The sequence below is a fragment of the Callospermophilus lateralis genome, chromosome 3 (assembly GCF_048772815.1).
Source record: "Callospermophilus lateralis isolate mCalLat2 chromosome 3, mCalLat2.hap1, whole genome shotgun sequence".
Classification (NCBI taxonomy): domain Eukaryota; kingdom Metazoa; phylum Chordata; class Mammalia; order Rodentia; family Sciuridae; genus Callospermophilus; species Callospermophilus lateralis.
In genome coordinates, this window is record NC_135307.1 from 146,117,628 (window position 1) to 146,134,804 (window position 17,177).

A 17,177-nucleotide genomic window follows, 5' to 3' on the forward strand; every position below is an offset into this window, starting at 1 on the left:
ATGTTCTCTCAGTGCTGTCCATTATGGTACCCATTGGCCTCCCTGTGACTGTTGAGCACTTGTTATGCAGCTAATGCCACTAAGGGGACTAATTTTTAAATTTTATTTACTTGTCATTAGGATAAATTTAAATGGTCATGCACTGATGACTCCCTGTTGGTCTGCACCATTCAGCCTGGCCTTGGAGAGGTATGGGCTATCTGGCATATGTTCCCTTGCAGAAAGCTTTTGAGGCACACAGAAGTAGCCAAAGAATGAAGATGTGTATGTGGTGCTGCAGCCACTGGTACCTTGTATCTTTTTATCATTGGTTACCTTTCATCTTTTTGTCTTTATATCCTTTTAACTTCTGCACTGAAGAATCTTGGTTAAAGTAGTATGGCTGCCCTCAAAAATGCCTGATACTTACTCACTAAATGTCCGAGCCCCTTTTGTTATTATTTTGCTCAGCAGAGGCATACACTAGAGATAGGCTGCTGAGTTCCAATTCTAATTCTACACTTCAGCTGTGACCTTAGGCAGGATTATCTAACCTCTCTGTGCCTCAGTGTCCTTATCTCAAAATAAAGGTGATGATAATATCTATGCTACAGGCTTGTTATGAAGATTAAATAAATTAATATTTATAATGTACCTAAAAGAGTGCCTGACACATTTTAAATGCTGTATAAGCATTTTTCAAAATAGACTGTAATAAAGTGAGGGTAGATAAACAGCAAGGATAGATTCTTATTCTAGCCCAGCTGCCTGTTTTCAGCCCTGTAGAATCTGTGCGTGGAGTCATGCAGCCAGGTGGCTCCTGCTGAGCATGTACTTAATATGAAGGGCAACAATAAGCATCAACAGGAACTTGCACCTACTGCGTCCTCAGTAAATGCTGGGTGGATTGACTGGCTGAGCACACAAAGAGGCAGGGACTGAGTAAACTTGGGATACTTTCCAGAAGTGTAGGACCATCTGTCTTTTTAAGGCTGCAGTCTTCCTTTGTGTTCTAGTGCCTCCACCTAAATCATTCTTTTTGACTCTCTAGTGGTGTTTCTGCCCAAAGCAGATTTGATGTTCCTGCTTCACCCATGCATTCCTTGGCTCTAATAGATTTTGCCAGTAAATTATAGGTGCTAGAAGGAGCCACTGTAGCTGCTGCTCTTTAGAGCCCTCCACTGAGGGTTTCCTCTCTTGGAAACTAGAAGGAAAGAAGGTTAGGTAGTTCAAAGGGCACAAGTCAAATCTGTGAGCTGCTTGAGCCCTAATGCCACTGAGCACCAGAGCTCTGTTCACCAAGCTGTTGGCTTCTAATCTGAGAACTCAAACTCCCCAGGTAAAAGGAGAGCAGAGATACCACTTGGTGGTCTTTCTCCAAGGCCATCTTTTCTATTATTTTTTTTTTCCCTTTTTCTTTTTTTGAGATGGAATCTCACTAGGCTGCCAAGCTGGCCCCGAACTTCTGGGCTCAAAACATCCTCCTACCTTGGCCTCCTGAGTAGCCGGGAAATGAGTGGATGCAAGAGTGTCTAATTCCTTCAGGGCCATCTTAATTGTTTATTGCACCATTTTGACTAGAAGCAGCTTATTCAAATTGGAAGAGGCCCCAGAAATCTTAATCCTGGAATTTAAAAACTAAAAACTTGCCATAAAAACTCTTGATACATTCTATATAAAAACAGTGGATCAGGTGGCTTGGTCATAAAGTAAGGTCTTCTGGTATCACATTTATAATGAGTGGAGGGAGAAGCCACAAAAGTTTCCTGTCACAGTTTACCTCCAGACTGAGCTATCCAACTATCAGACTTCAGAGACCCCCACCTTCTTCCATGGCTGCAGCTTGACTGGTGGCCTCCTCCAGAAAGCAGCCAAGTGAAGGAGTAGCTTCTCTGTGCCCAGGAGCAATAAAAACAACCAAGAATTATATTAATAATTGTAGTTAATTTAAATTCCCTAGCTGGTAGTTGCAATATCTGTGTCATATGTTAAGTCTGGTTCTGACGCTCTCTTTCTGTCTTTTGTCTGTTTTAGAATGACATTAATCTGTAGTATGCCTTGTAAATTTTTATTGAAGCAAGATATGTTATAGGATAATAGGAACTGAGGTAAATAAGCCTTTAATGTAAGGTGTTTTATTACTGTGCCTAGGAGTTAGGCTATGTGTAATGTTTGCTGGAACTGTAGGTACTGGAAGGTTCCTATTCCAACAGGGTTCTTGTTTTGGGTTCCCCAAGCCTTAGACTTTGGGCTTCCCTCCCCCTAGGAGCCGTGAGGGGGTCTTTATTGGCTCTTCACTTTGGGAACCTGGTGGGGTTCCTGGAAGTAAAACTCATAACCAGAAGGGGGCTTCCCAAGACTATGACCTCACTATTCATACACAACCTCTAACAGATCCTCAAACTTGCCATTGAAGTGTTCCTGTCAGTTCCAGTGGCTCCTTACTGTAGGTAAGCAGATCTCAACTGTGGTTCTCGGGGGTTTATTTCTCCATGTGTTTGGTAAAGTTTGCCCTACAACCTCAATTTATTGATTGATCCAAGATCAATAATTTTAGTTCAAATTTTTTTTTTAAGGACGGAAGTAACAACTACCAAGCTCTTTTCCTGTTGGAGCTGAAACCAGAAGTAAAAATTTTTATCATTTTTACTTAAAATGTAAAAAATACATCCTATCTGTGATCCTTTAAACTGAATAATATTTGCCCACTGGGATCAGAAACACGGGTCTCCCTATATCATCAATAAGGTCTCTCTACTGTGCTCCCACCCCATCCTGCTCATTTAACAGCAACCCCCTCATGGCTCCTAGGGGGAGGGAAGCCCAAAGTCTAAGGCTTGGGGAACCCAAAACAAGGACCCTGTTGGAATAGGAACCTTCCAGTACCTACAGTTCCAGCAAACACCTCCAGTCAGAGGTGCTGTTAAATGAGCAGGATGGGGTGGGAGAAAACTCCTAATGGGCTCCTGTCTGACTTGCCTAATAAATAAGAGCAGATCTTTTACCTTCACCCTCCACTTCTGAATCTTAGTTTCTTTTTTTGAAAATTGGTGAAGTCAGACCATAGTCCTTAAGATCCCTCACTTAAAATTTTTACTGGTAACAAGTTTTTTGGGGGGTGTTTTTTGTTTGTTTGTTTGTTTGTTTTGGTATTGGGGATAGAATCCAGGTGCATTCTACCACTGAGCTACGTCTCTAGCCCTTTTTTATTTTAACACAAAGTCTTGCAAAGTTGCTGAGGCTGGCCTCAAACTTTTAATCCTCCTGCCTCAGCCTCCTGAGTCACTGGCATTAAAGGCATGGGCTATGATACCCAGCTGCCACTAACCACTTTTAAAGGGAATGACTTCCTACTGCTTGCAATTTAAAAATCATTTTTGTTTCACATAGAACGTTTTTTTTTTTTTTTTCACCAAATGGGCTTCTCCAGGTCCTCAAGACTGTCTTATGTGTCCATCAAATCTAAACTAATTTCATTAAGTATTGTTTGCCCTTTTCACAGTGATGACATTTACACTTTATGACATTTGGTAGACAAGCTGTGGAGGGTAAACTCTGGCTTGTTAGCATGATATAGGCAGTGGCCCAACCCGTACTCAATAGTCATTGCATCTTTCCAGCAGGTGGTAAAGTAAAGAGTATTCCAGTCCCATTTAAGAATGCCTTTGATGAAGCAGTAAAATTAATTTTATTAAATATTACCCTCTTGTGTATATATTTTCTTAATATTTTGTGGGATGGAAATGGAAAATGTTCTCACTGTGTACCGAAGTGTGATGACTGAATTGGGGAAAAGTAACTGTAATTCATTTGAGCTGAACCAGAAGGTTTTTTTCAGGAAGCACCATTTTTACCTGAAAGATTAACAGCCAAACTATAGATTTAGTCTTGGGTTATTGGCAGGCATTTTCTTGAAAACGAATAAAATTCATTGGTCACTTTAAGGAAAAAAACTGACAGCCCTGATGGCTAGTCGAAATTTGAACTCTGAAAATGAGAATTGGGGAAGTTTGTATTTGCTACTGTGAGATTCTAATGTGTAAAGGCTTTGTTCGAGAATCATACATGGGTAAAAGACCCAAAGTGCAAGATAAATGGATTTTAATCTAAAAGAGTACAAAAAGTTCACCAATTTGGTTTCAAATTCTGTATTTCAGCTAACCTTGAAGAAGCCATCACTTGTGTAGTTTTGATAGAGTATCATAGAAGATCTACAGTTATCTGGGAAAAAAATATTAAAATATTCCTTGCTTTTCCAACTGCATGTCTGAGTAAGGCAGGGTTTTCTCCAGGTACTCCAATCAAGGCAGCATATTACAACAGATGAGATGCGGAAGCAGATCTCTGAGGTCACACATTAAAAGAGATTTGCTGGGGGTGGGGGTGTGGCTCAGTGGTAGAGCACTCGCCTAGCACGTGCAAGGCCCTGGGTTGGATCCTCAGCACCACATACAAATAAATAAATAAAATAAAGGGTATTTTAAAAAAGAGAGAGAGATTTGCAGAAATGTGAGAGTAATGCCATTTCTCTCAGGATCATTTTTGTTTTGGAAATCAGTTCAATTTTTCCAAAAGACTTTATTTCTACTTCAATTGATGAATTTATTACTGTTACTTGTAAATGAATCAATAAAGGTTTCTAAAATTTCTATTTTCTAAATGTGGTAAATATGGATAAATTCAACTCAATTAAAGAAGAATTCTTTAAGGTCCTACCATTTTAAAGGTACAAAGAGGTCCTTAAACTAAAACGTCAACACACAGTGATATGTAATTTCTACATTGAGATTTTTAAAGGGTGTCCCGTTAGCCTAGTATTTTGGAATTTGATGAATCTCTATTGTATTTCTATTAAGTTAAAATTTGTGGGTAATGTGAAATTTTAAAAAATTATTGCTTGCCCTATGCTATCACATTTTCTACAGAGGTTATGTTGAAATTGGTGATTCCTGAAATTTGTTTATAAAATTGTGGCCCTACAGATACTGTGATGTAAAACAGGTTCATGATTCTCATCAGCTGAAAAGATTGGTACATTGGATCCCAGAGGCCAGTTACAGAAATTTGCCATGCATGGTAATGTGTAAAAAGTGCCAAGCCCCTAAGTAAATAAACCATTTAACTTTGTTTGCTAGTTCAGCAGCTTAACTTTCCCAGCTTACTTTCTTTCACACAGCACCTTTTTATTTCTATAGCAAGCTCTGGTCTAAATTATTCTTAGGGCAGAGAGTATGCTATTTGGGTTTGTGTTTAAATCCAAGGGAGTCTGAACTGAGGCAGTGTGATCTGTGTTCTGGAAGACACTGCTCAAAGACTAGAAGCAGCCATCAGTATGTTTCAGGGGTGTGTAGAAGGTAGGACTGGGTTGGATTTTTATTTGTATGTTTTAGGAAACTGAATGGCTCATATTTCCAAAAAAAAAAAAAAAAAATTAAGTGGATGGGAACTGAGTTGTGTAAACTGTTTCGCAGGAGACAATCTGTCAACTACTTAAGCTAGTAACTTTCTGGAACATCAATCACAGATGTTTAAAAATACTATATTATAAATATCACAGTAACCAGAAATATGTTTTTGTTTATATTTAAGCAATAGTCAAGTACTATGTTTGTGCAAAAACAAAAGTACTATGTTTGCAAAAGTAAAATACAAGATTTCAAACTTAAAAAAAGGAGGGAAAAAAACACACACATACAAAACTTCAGAGCCAGGGCTATAGCACAGTGGTGGAGTAGCTTGTTTAGCATGCACAAGGCCCTGCATTCAATCACTAACACTGCAAAAGAAAAAATAAAACACACACACACACAGGACCAATAAAAATCATGGCTTCTCTTTTTTAATTTTAAGAAAAGGAAATGGACTGAGACTTTCTAAGCTGAATCAGTACAGCAGTAGGTATGTGATCATGCAAAGTGCCACTGACATCTACTCCCCTTACTTACTGTCCTTTCCAATGTTGCTTTAATTTTTTTTTTTTGGTAGGATGATTCATTTTAAAACAATATTATATAGTGTAACTATTTAGAGACATTGTGTAACACATTTTAACTAAGGTTATTTTTTATTATTTCTTTTTCTAATGAATTATGGATTTTTGTCAGGCATCTATATCATAATCTAAATAGGTTTTCCAGTCTTAATTATTAAAAAATCAATAATCATTTCTAGTTTCTAAAATTTAGAAATTAGCAATCAGTAGTACATAGTTATAAGTCAATTTTATCACATTTTAAAATTTAAAGATACAAAAAATCTTATTTTGCACTTTTTCACAGTATTTTTATTACTTTCTATTTTTAATTAGCATCTAAAGATTTCTTGTCATTTGTTAGTAAGCCATGTATGGTTTTTTGTGATGGAGTACCAAAGGAAGTTAGAGTTCAAAGCTCATTTGTCTATGGAAAAAATGTAACCAATAGACAAATGTCAGAAGACTAATAAGTGGATACATTTGGACTCTAAGAGATTATGCCATAATTTTTTTTAAGAGAACTAGAAACTGCCTTGGCCCTATAAAGTAAAATTTGTGTAGCACATTTCATACCACCCCATAGTGAAGGGAATTCAGAAGCAAGAACAAAGGGAGAACATGTGTTTATAGTAGGGTTTTAAAAATGGGAAGTAGAGATAAAACACAAGAGATATGTATTGGGAGACCATTCCAGATTTTGACCTAAGATGGAGAGGTTCCCGAAGGAGTGACAGATCGTGCAAACCAGAGGAGGCTAAATCTTTCCCTTTATTTCTTTACACACTCCTCTCTTCCTCCAGTCTCCCCAGCCCCCAAAGAAAAACCTGGGATCTGTTTTGCTTTAATGTTGTCCACTTTGGTATTTAAAATATTTTGTCTCTCTGTCTACCTGTATGAATCCAGATATTTTTATCCAAATAAATAAATTTATCTATCACAAATATAATAATGGTGCTGTCAAAGGAGGTAGCTGGTTCTTGTTTTGTAATTTATACTAAACTGAACCCTTTAAAAGCTGATTTCCTATTTTATACCAGCCCAATTACTAGTAATGATGGGCTTCTTTACCAAATGGAAAGACTAATAACCCTTTGAACTATTATGTAATTCCACTGTAGTTGGTTAGTCTGAATACCTTGGAATTTTTCTGCATCCCCCAAAGCATTTATAATTTCTTATTTTTACCCTTTTTGAGAGGTTTCTCTCATGTTTTCCCCTCTTATATTCCCATGGACTAAACAGTTGTTATTTAGTGGGAGCTAATTTTCAAAGAGCCTAGAAAATGATGTGCACATCTGTCTTGGTGTTTTTGCCTTCATTCTCTTCATTCTTTCTCTTCCTCTACTATTCTGTCTTTCCCCTGCCCCTTTAATCTTTGGTACAGTGCATTGTTTAGTATATAGTAGGTGCTCAGTAAATACTCTTACATGTTCTGTTGACAAGAATTAAGTACTTTTGTTTTAATCATAATCTATTCCTAAAATATTATTCCTGAAGACTCCTGGAATAGTTTAGGAATAACAACAATTACAATGAGTAGTCCTTATTACTCTTTATTATTTAGCCCCCTGTTAAATCAACAATGCTGGTATGACAAGATGAGTTAGTATTTATATATAAGTGCAGAACCTATAAATACATCCCTCACTTCATCACATCTTTTTATATAGTTAAAATCATGCAGTGGGCTGGGGTTGTGGCTCAGTGGTAGTACCAGTGCTTGCCTCGCATGCATGGGGCACTGGGTTCAATCCTCAGCACCACATAAATAAATAAAATAAAGGTATTGTGTCCATCTACAACTAAAAAAGTTAAAAAAAGAAAAAAAAAGTCATGCAATGATTTCCAGAATACAATTTCCATCAATTTTCCCAGGACTATTTCTGAGTAATAAATTGTTCCCAATAACTAGTTGCTCCTTAATGGTTACACTAATTAGTTTTCTTACTATTTTAACATCAAAAAGATGAAGACTCTCCCTTTCAAAGAGGGTGCCTTTCTGTTTTTTCTGAGAATGAGAAGCAAACCTTATCTTTACAAATATTAAAAAACCCATTGACCAAATAATCCCTTTGTGTTTGGCACTCTTCTTAGAACTTTTTCAAAATTAACTTTTTTAATGCTTATAAAGCCCTTGAGATAGATTCAGTTATTTTGAGGATACTGAGGCAGAAATACCTTGGTCAAGATCATGCAGACTCAGGGCCAGAAGTCAGACCCAGGCAGTCTGACTCTGATATATCACTATCATTAAAGACAGGAGTTACACAGGCTTGAGAAAATAAAGATCACATTCTCCCCAAACATACCAGATAACTGCTTGAAGGAGAAAAAACACCACCAAATTGAGCAAAGTGTTCCCATATATTTAGGCCTAAAATGTCCATTAACAGCATTCTGATATATTTGGATCTGGACAGTCTGACTGAGCTCCTAGCCGACCTCTAGCACCAACGCACCAGCCATCTGAGTGAGCCATTTTGCAAGCAGGGAGGCCCTGGTCAAGCCTCTCCAGAAAACACTTCATGGAACAGAGAAGGGATAATAATTGTTTTAAACCACAAAATGGTAGGAGAAATCACTAAATACTAAGGGTAGTAGTAGTATTGTCGAGTGTAATGATGATAAAAATACTACCATTCTCTGTTATCTATGCCTGAGTCTTTCCCAGTCAGTGATAAGAGTATCCAGCCACATTACACAAAATATGAGGGAGAGGAGAAATTGTAGTCATCTTTGGGGAGGACAGTCTATCACAAACACGACTTAAGAAGAGCCCCCATTACATAACCTTTTGTCCCAGTCCTTTCTAAGGAATAGAGCTAAGCAAAATTCCAGGAATTTTGTTTTTTCCACTTTGTTGATATGTCTTCTATATGAATGTATACTTATGTATGTCAGCTTAAATGATACTTGAAAAGAACCAACCATCTATTAGAAAAATCAACTATCCCCCACCCCCGTCCCTCTCTCTCTGTCTGTCTTTTAGTACTGGGGATTGAACCCAAGGGTGTTCTACCACTGAGCTACATTCCCCAACCCTTTTTATTTTGCATTTTGAGATGGAGTCTTGCTAAAGCTAACCTCAAACTTGGGTTCTTCTGCCTCAGCCTCCAGATTCACTGGGATTACAGGCATGGGCCACCACACCCAACAGGAAAATTGGATTCTTTACTTAAAAAGAAAAAAGAAGAAGAAGAATCATATCTAATTCATATTCTGATTTGCATTTTCAGGTCAAATACTACAAGCATTTGTTGAAAAATGACAGTGATAATTCATTCTCTTCCCCAAGGTAGCCTGTGAGTGGTGATGAAAAATAATTCAAAATAGGTTAGGAAATGACTTGCTGTTATAGGCATGTTTCACTACATATTGACTGTTTTATACTTTAAAGGAAAGCCTATTAAGTATTCATTTATTCCAGCTAATATTTGTTGAGTACTGTGTCAGGCTTTGGGTTTACATTGGCAAATGGTATTGGACATGGTCCTGGCTTCATGACATATGTCATATGGTGAGAAAGATGGGCATTAATATGTAAGACCCAAACATGGAAAGGTAAAACTACAGCCTGTTATAAAGGAGGGGAGCTCTAAGGGTTTCCATAGGGAGCATGATCTAGTCTCCCAATGAAATGCTGTTTGGCAAAGATCTGGAAGATGGAGAAGATTCAATCTTGTCCAGAGACCCCTTGAGTGTATAGGTCACATCCTGCATGAATCCTTCTACAGACATCTGTGGTTACACATACCCCAAGTTGAGGCATTTCCAAGGCAGCAGTTGCTTCTGCTGTGACTCTGCCAAGAATGCACATATTCACTATGCTCTTGGAAAGCAGCATTCACCCAAGCCTTCTAGAATAGTCGTCTGAGTCTGAGGACTGGGAGCCTTTTTCACTCGTGAAGAATTATTTGAGTAATGGTGATCACTATAAACAAGTATAATTCAAGTAAGGGGTTACTAAGAATAGCAGTGTTTCTGCACATGTGGCCTGAGGAGTCTTACAATCCCCTGGTCCCTTTCAGGGTATCTGTGAGGTCAAAATGATTTTCATAATAATATTAAGACATTATTAGCCTTTCATATATCTTCTCTCCTGAGTATAAGTGAAGTTTTCCACAGACTAGATGGTACAATTAACAGACACATATGTGAAAATTCAGCTGTCCACTTTTAAGCCAGATATTAAAAAACATTCCAGAAATGTGAAAGAGTGCCATTCCTCTCACAATTTCTTTTTAGTTTTTGAGCCATTACTTTTAAATGAATTAATAAATATCTCTAAAATTTGTTTTAACTTCTCATATGGTAATTATTCATAGAAATAACCCACATCAAAGTTCTTTTGGGTCCTCAATCATTTTTAAAAGTGTAAAGGAGATTTGAGACAAAAAGTTCAAGAACCATTGAAATACAGCATCTACCTGACCATACATACCCATGTTACTTAATCTCTCTGAGACTGTCAGTAAAATTGGGATGATGATCAAAGTACTTCCCTCATAAAAGGATTAAAGGAGTTAATACGTGTCAAGAACTTATAACAATACATGGCACAGAGTAAGCAGTTAATATTTTAGCTTTTATCATCATTACCATTTAATAGGAAAGCAGAATGTACATGACTCCAAATATGTTGAAGCACTGTTAAACATTTTTTTTCGCTTGTGTTTGTGGCATCTATATGGTTTGGGAATGTATTCAAAAGTGGAATAAATTGGATTTTACTTTTTTTCATTTGAGTTGGGTGATAATCAGGGGTTATTGGCAGGTGGATAGAGTATGAGGTGTGAAGCAACATAGATTCAGACTAGCTGGAGGGGCCTGTTCACACTCCCTGCCTGCTGCACCTCTCAGCCCTCATCCTCACAACCAGGGTTCTGCTCTGTCTAGGATGACAGTGAACAAGTGGGCAGATGTCCTTTAGAAAGTTCCACAGAGATTGAGAGGCATCAAGGCTCCAGCATCCTAGACCCAGAGTTGAAAGGGCTTGAGGAGGAGAGTATCTCATTGGGTACATATAATTCAGATAGTGTCTCTGGCCCAGAGAAACAGTTTTCTCTCAGAGGCTTGTCTATAGTTAGAGGCCTCATCAGGACAAGAACCAGAGTTCTCTTGATTTGTGATAGAAAGACCAGGATTAGACTCAGAACTGGTTTTTAGTCTCAATCTAAGGTTGTCTGACATTGAACAATATACTTAAATCTCTGATACAGAGTATCCTTATTTGTAAAATGGAAATGGAAATGTCTACCATATTGTAGAGGATTGTGACAAGAACTATCTGAGACTTCACACGGACATGTCATTTAGTTAGTGCCTTTCTGATCCATGGTGTTTAAAATCCATAGAGAGCACTCCCAGTGAAATAAACAGTTTTCAAAATCTCAAAGCCCATCTTAAATATTGTGTTTGATAACAAAGTAACATTTTCTTTTTTCTGTCTTTTTAGGACAGCCCCGAAACTTGCAGGACCTGTGCCGAATTAAAATTCGACAATGTATAGGCCTTCAAAACCTAAAGCTACTTGATGAACTACCAATTGCCAAGGTCATGAAAGACTACTTAAAACACAAATTTGATGATATCTGATACATCAGAACTGTGAGCAAGATTAGGAGTTATATTCCAGATACTTAAAAGGCTTTTTGCCTTGCACAAAGTATATCCTATGCAATTTCTGATTTGCTGTGAAGTCAGAAAGCAGGTATACACTTTTAGGTTTTTTGTTTATTTGGTTGGTTTTCATTGTAGGGGAGGGATTTTTATATATATACATATACATATATATATATATATATATAAACATACACCACATGCTTGAAAGTCTTAATTTGGTTTCTTGGTCCAAGTTTAAGAGGTCCAAGCTTTCTATACAACATTGCATTTAGAAAAATTGTCTTTCCTAAATGACACAAGCAGGTTTGAAGTGGAGAGTTTACCCTTTCCAAATTTCTAGTTTCATTGGCAAGCATGGTACCAGAAACCAGCAGCACACTTGTCGAAGTTGAGGCACAGTTTCACCCAGGGGGGTCCTGGGTTATACTGGAAAATGCCCTAATTTTTTTTTTTTTTTTTTTAAATAATGCTGTCACCTCATTCATTTTTAATGAGTATAAATTGGCTGTTTCAAACTGTTCTCTTTTTTTCCTAATTAATGTAGCTTTCAAATGACAAAAATCCAGTACCTCGGCTTTCCTTTTGGTGTGCTCGTTTTTAACTTATTTTTTAACAACGATAGGACACTACCATGAGACACTGTGTCTCAACCTCTCTCTCTCTCTAGTTGAATTGTGCTTTTAAAAAAAAAATTAATGAGATAGAAAATAACTTTATAAAGCCAGTGTATTCTGTTTTTAAAACAGTGCCTCCAGTGCAATACTCTTTCTGGTGTATTCTATCCATTATTTTACTTGCTGTTCATCATTCCACGGCCGGCTTTGACATGCCCGGGAGAACAGGAACCGCCACTTTAATTTTCATAGCAGACCCATAGTGTGTCAGTTACAATTTCTATTTTAAGCTTTATCTTTTACTTCACTTTAAGCAGCAAATTTCATATCCTGGTGGTAGAGTATTTCCTAAAAATAGCCCAAACTATTGTTAAACCATTTGCCTTTAATGGTTAAATAATTTGGGGTCGTTTCATAGTGGGTTTTTTTCTTCCCAGTTTTAAATATATGTCTACATCTATATAGATATAGATATATTTTTTAAAGGTAAAATCTCTAATGGGTGCATATTTGCAAGTCTGGCTAATTCCTAATATGCTAATTAAACATTTCCGGTCTATTTTAAGGTTCTGTACAGTGAAGCTCTTCAGGACTGTTATTTTCTCTTCTGGGTTGATTGGTCTTTTGTGTGCAGTGTAAACACAGATATGGTAAAGTGTCTGACAATGGAAAATAGCCCAGAGGCACTAGGTATCTATGATGTCCTGGCCGACGTGTTGTGTGCTTTATTCATTCATTATCATGTTAGTTTCAGAAGCACCTCAAATGTCCCAGTATCATTTTTAGTGATTTGGGAAATGCCACAATATTTATATGCTATTAATAAATTGGTTATCAGAAGTTTACAAGATGAAGGGCTTCTCTTTTCTTGTCTGAATTTCTACTTATAAGTCATAAAAACTCTTTCACCTAGAAGTATAACTAGGAGCCAGGAGATGACGCTGGCTTTGTCTTTTTCAGAGCCAGCAGTGCTAGTTTCTCAGGCACAAAGTTTGCTCTCTTGGCTATCGAGTAGCCCTGGCATTAGAGAATCTGATATGCCTAAGCCATGTGCAGGTTTCTGAAGAAAATGCAGCTTCAGGAAAAGGATTATTAGGGGAAGCACTTATGCGGACTGTAGACTCTTACAGGCACCTAGTCAGCAAGAGACCAGTTCTGTTAACCATCCCCAACTGTAGCTGGCAGAGCCTGATGGATAGAAGTGGGTAGTCAGATGTTTGCCTCTTAAAAATATTCTCCAAAACATTATCCCCAGAAAGTCAGAGTAAGTCCCTTGTGAAGACAGTTGCTGAGATGTATTCTCATTCTTTAAACCACCCCAGATCAGATCTGATATGTAGAAGCAGCATTAGGGACACATGTGGCCAGAAATGAATTGGGTGTTGCTTCTCTTAAAACCCCAAGCCCAGGGAGATGAGGAGGCAGGAGGGTGCCTAGGGTCCTGCACTCTGAGTGGTGATGTTAATATTTCATTTACCCAGTGCTTATATCCACATATGTATATTAATTTATTCAGTTAGTTTAAAAGGATATTCTCTCCCCAGCGACTCAAAGATTTCCAAACTAAGTTAGCCACTGAGTTTGAGCCAGGAAATTCCAAGGAAAAAGATCAGATTAGGTGAATTCTTTGTTCTGTCTTGCTGCTGTGATTTCAGAAAAAAATTATGGGAACTCTTCCTGGAATTGAAAATTCTATTTAATGAAGAAGTGTATAATTGCATTATTTATTGTTTGAGGTTTGATTTATCTGAAAGCTTCAAAAGAATATTTTATATGTTTGTTTTCAATAAAGTCCCAATCACATATCATATTTAACAATAACTAAAATGTCTTGCAGTTGGTAATAGTAGAATATAGCAGTGAACATACAGATCTGCATTCGAATTTGCTTGCCAGAGAAGCATTTTGTGGTCACATATTGAGTAGAGAAAACAGGTATTTTCAGAAAATCAACTGATTAGTTTTCAGAATCCTGATTAAAATGTTCAGCATATTATCAAATTTGTCGTTGATTCTTTGTTTCTTTTGAAATTTATTATTGAAACTTAACCACTCAATCTTTATAAGAATATATTTGGCAGGTACACCAAAGAAACCAGCTCATAAAAGATTTATGATCATTAATGAACCGCAAACCTCATTTTTTGAAAAGACGTTTGCTTTTTTTTTTTTGTAAATATTTGTGTTTATAAATGTGCAGAAGAGTAAGAGTGTTTTTAGATTATTTAATTCCCACATTTCTAAACTATTTACTACAGAATAATCCATGCTTGTTAGTTTGGAGGACTTGACTGTTTTGTTTTTTAATTCATTATCAGTCATGCTTGGAACAACATTTCCACTAGAGAATTCAGTATTCTGGCAGTGGCAAGAGTACACATCTGGAGCAGGAGGGAGTCTAGCATGACTTGTCAGATGCACACCCTGAGAGACGAGAATGTGTAGCTTAATTACCAGAGTGGACCATGCGAAACTGAGATTCTAACTTCCCTGCAGAATTGCTCATTAGCCCAGGATGTGATTGGGATGAGGCTGTTTGCCTGCAAATTTAGCTTTCATGTTAACTCCCAGTGTGTTATATCATAATGTATTTTGTTCTTCCTTTGTAATGTAAGTTTTGCTTTGGGTCAATTTGAATTAAAAAAAAAAAACTTAAATATGGTTTAAAAAAGATATTGGAATTGTGTTTTATTTCTGGTCTGCCTTAGCTTTTTAATATTTCTAGCTACTTAGTGAAAAACAAAAATTCATCTATCATTCGTCAACATTTTAGATTGCTGGGACTAAGTAAGGATGTGATATAGAAAACAGTACCACTTTACATCAGCATTGGATAAACCAATTTCTACCCTTCTGCTAAATTTATGTTTTAAAAATGCATTCTGCAAATACCAACCAACAAAGTCATGGGTGTGTTGGATACAGTGCTGAGCCTTCTTGGGTCATATTCATCACCAGCCTCATGCACATACACCTTGACCAAAGACGGAGTTCAGACCACAGCTTTCTAAACACAGTACAGTAAATGTAGACAGAGTGCATCTGAGGTAGTTTATTAGCCAGCAGGAGCTTGAAGCAAAATAACTTGGATTTCTCACTTCCTCCCTATGACATAAGCACAGCTTGATTCAGGAGAGACCTGAAACTCATATAAATGATGGTGTGCGAAGAGAGAGGGAGGACAGACTGCTTAGCACCCTGTGCAGAAAGGGGCTGTTTTGGAATTATAACCTTGATGCATACTTGTCCAGGGTTTGGCACCCATGAAGGCCAAGAATGGGACATTTGAAATTATTTCTAATGATCAGCAGGGGAGTTAGGATTTGAAAAATAGCTGTGTTGCTTGGAAATCTTGAGGTCATTCCTTTTCCAGTATGATGTAAGGAGTGCATTGTTTTCTCAGCTGAAAGACAATTTATAAAAATGGTTTACTTGCTATTGATAAAACAGATTATCTGCTTGATAACAGGAATATTTTCCACATCCTGTGTAATTGGGTAGCCAAGAAGAAAGAAGATGGGTTTGTATCATCTGCCTATATTTATGTAACTTAATATAACTGTTCCATTAAGTGGAGTGAGTGATGCTTTACAAATTTTGATGTTAGATTTTTTACCAGCTTAACTGCCGAAGACTGAAATTTAGGCTGGAGTTGATGTGGACTCCCAACATACAAAGATGATTGTCTGTCTTCTATTATTGGCTCTTCTTTCACTACATGAGGTCTCTTAAATCTTAGATAATCAAAATAAAGGGTCCCAGTAAATGATGCTATTTGATCTCACAACTTTCTGTATGCCACTGGTAAATAGCATTCAGTTTTGTATTATATTTCTTGAAGACCATGGCACATTCCCTAAGTTTGTTATCTTCTGAAAATCTCTGTGATTCTTAAGCAACAGTTCACTGTACAAATCACACTCGAAAAGACTGAGGCAATTTGTCAATTTCTGTATTGGCAGGGGACTAAAACCTTGACCCCTAGCTAGCCCTGTTAAAGTGCCCTGAGAAAGTGCTCAGCCCTTTGACTAAGTGCTGAGAGGTGCTCTTTCAATTCCATTCATTCAGCTATGCCCAGAGTATCTTGTGTTGCCTTCCAATTGTGCATCATCAAGCAAAGTGATTTTTTAATTCTGAAGACCCATAAACCATTAGAAGCAAAGGATCTGATGAAGGCAAATTACTTTTCCCTTGCAAATATGACCTTTATTTTAAAAAGTAATCATTTATAATTATTGTAAATATATTTTAAATTAAATCTTGATTTGTTCCCAGTATGTTAAAAATCTCACTCAGGAGGGGCGGGTTTGTGGCTCAGTGGTTCTGTGTGAGGCACTGGATTCAATACCTGGCACCACATAAAAAATAAATAAATAAAATAAAGGTATTGTGTTCATCTACAATTAAGAAAGTATTCTTTAAAAAGTCAAATCTGTGTTTCCTTTCTATTAGGAAATTGTTTAAAATTAATATGAGTAATTTTATGTCACATTAAGAAGAAGTAAAGTGATTCAGTTTTCTGTGAAACAGTTTTATTAATCAGAAAAGACATGGCTGAATTTAGACAGCAGGAATCAGTTTTAAGTTGAGAAACTGGGTTACGTGACCAGTAGACTGACCCTTTGTGACGGACACAGAGGTAATCCAGCTGCACAATTTCCTATTTTATCTGGCAAATGGAGTCATATTGTTCTTGCTGCTCAATTTTGAGCTAATGTTGCTTTTCTTCCTCTGATAGTTTTGGGTCAGGTCACTGCTTAGTTTTCTTTTTCTTTACCAGAAAAAAAGAGCACTCAGAGGGCATGGGCTTACTGTACGTGAATGTTTTAGATTTCTCTAGAGGCTTCTAGACTTCCCCTCTCTTAATTCCGGTTACTTAGCCCTTAAGCGAAGTGCATGCTTGTACACAAGGTAAAAACTTAGCCCATTAAATTGCTTTAGTTTCCCAATTTTAGAGTTCAGGAATTTTTTTTGCCTTACCTGGATAG

The 17,177-nt window shown here is 37.1% G+C and overlaps 1 protein-coding gene across 2 annotated transcripts in view; it reads left to right on the forward strand.

Moving 5' to 3' along the window:
* The window catches only part of Asb7 (ankyrin repeat and SOCS box containing 7), a 39,828-nt gene extending 25,638 nt beyond the window's left edge, over positions 1-14,190 (forward strand). For both annotated transcript variants that reach the window (XM_076848852.2, XM_076848854.2), the window contains one exon: positions 11,409-14,190. In XM_076848852.2, coding sequence (XP_076704967.1) covers positions 11,409-11,548 — 140 coding nt within the window. In that variant the 3' untranslated portion in view covers positions 11,549-14,190. The remainder of the gene's footprint in view (positions 1-11,408) is intronic.
* The last annotated feature ends 2,987 nt before the right edge of the window (positions 14,191-17,177 follow it).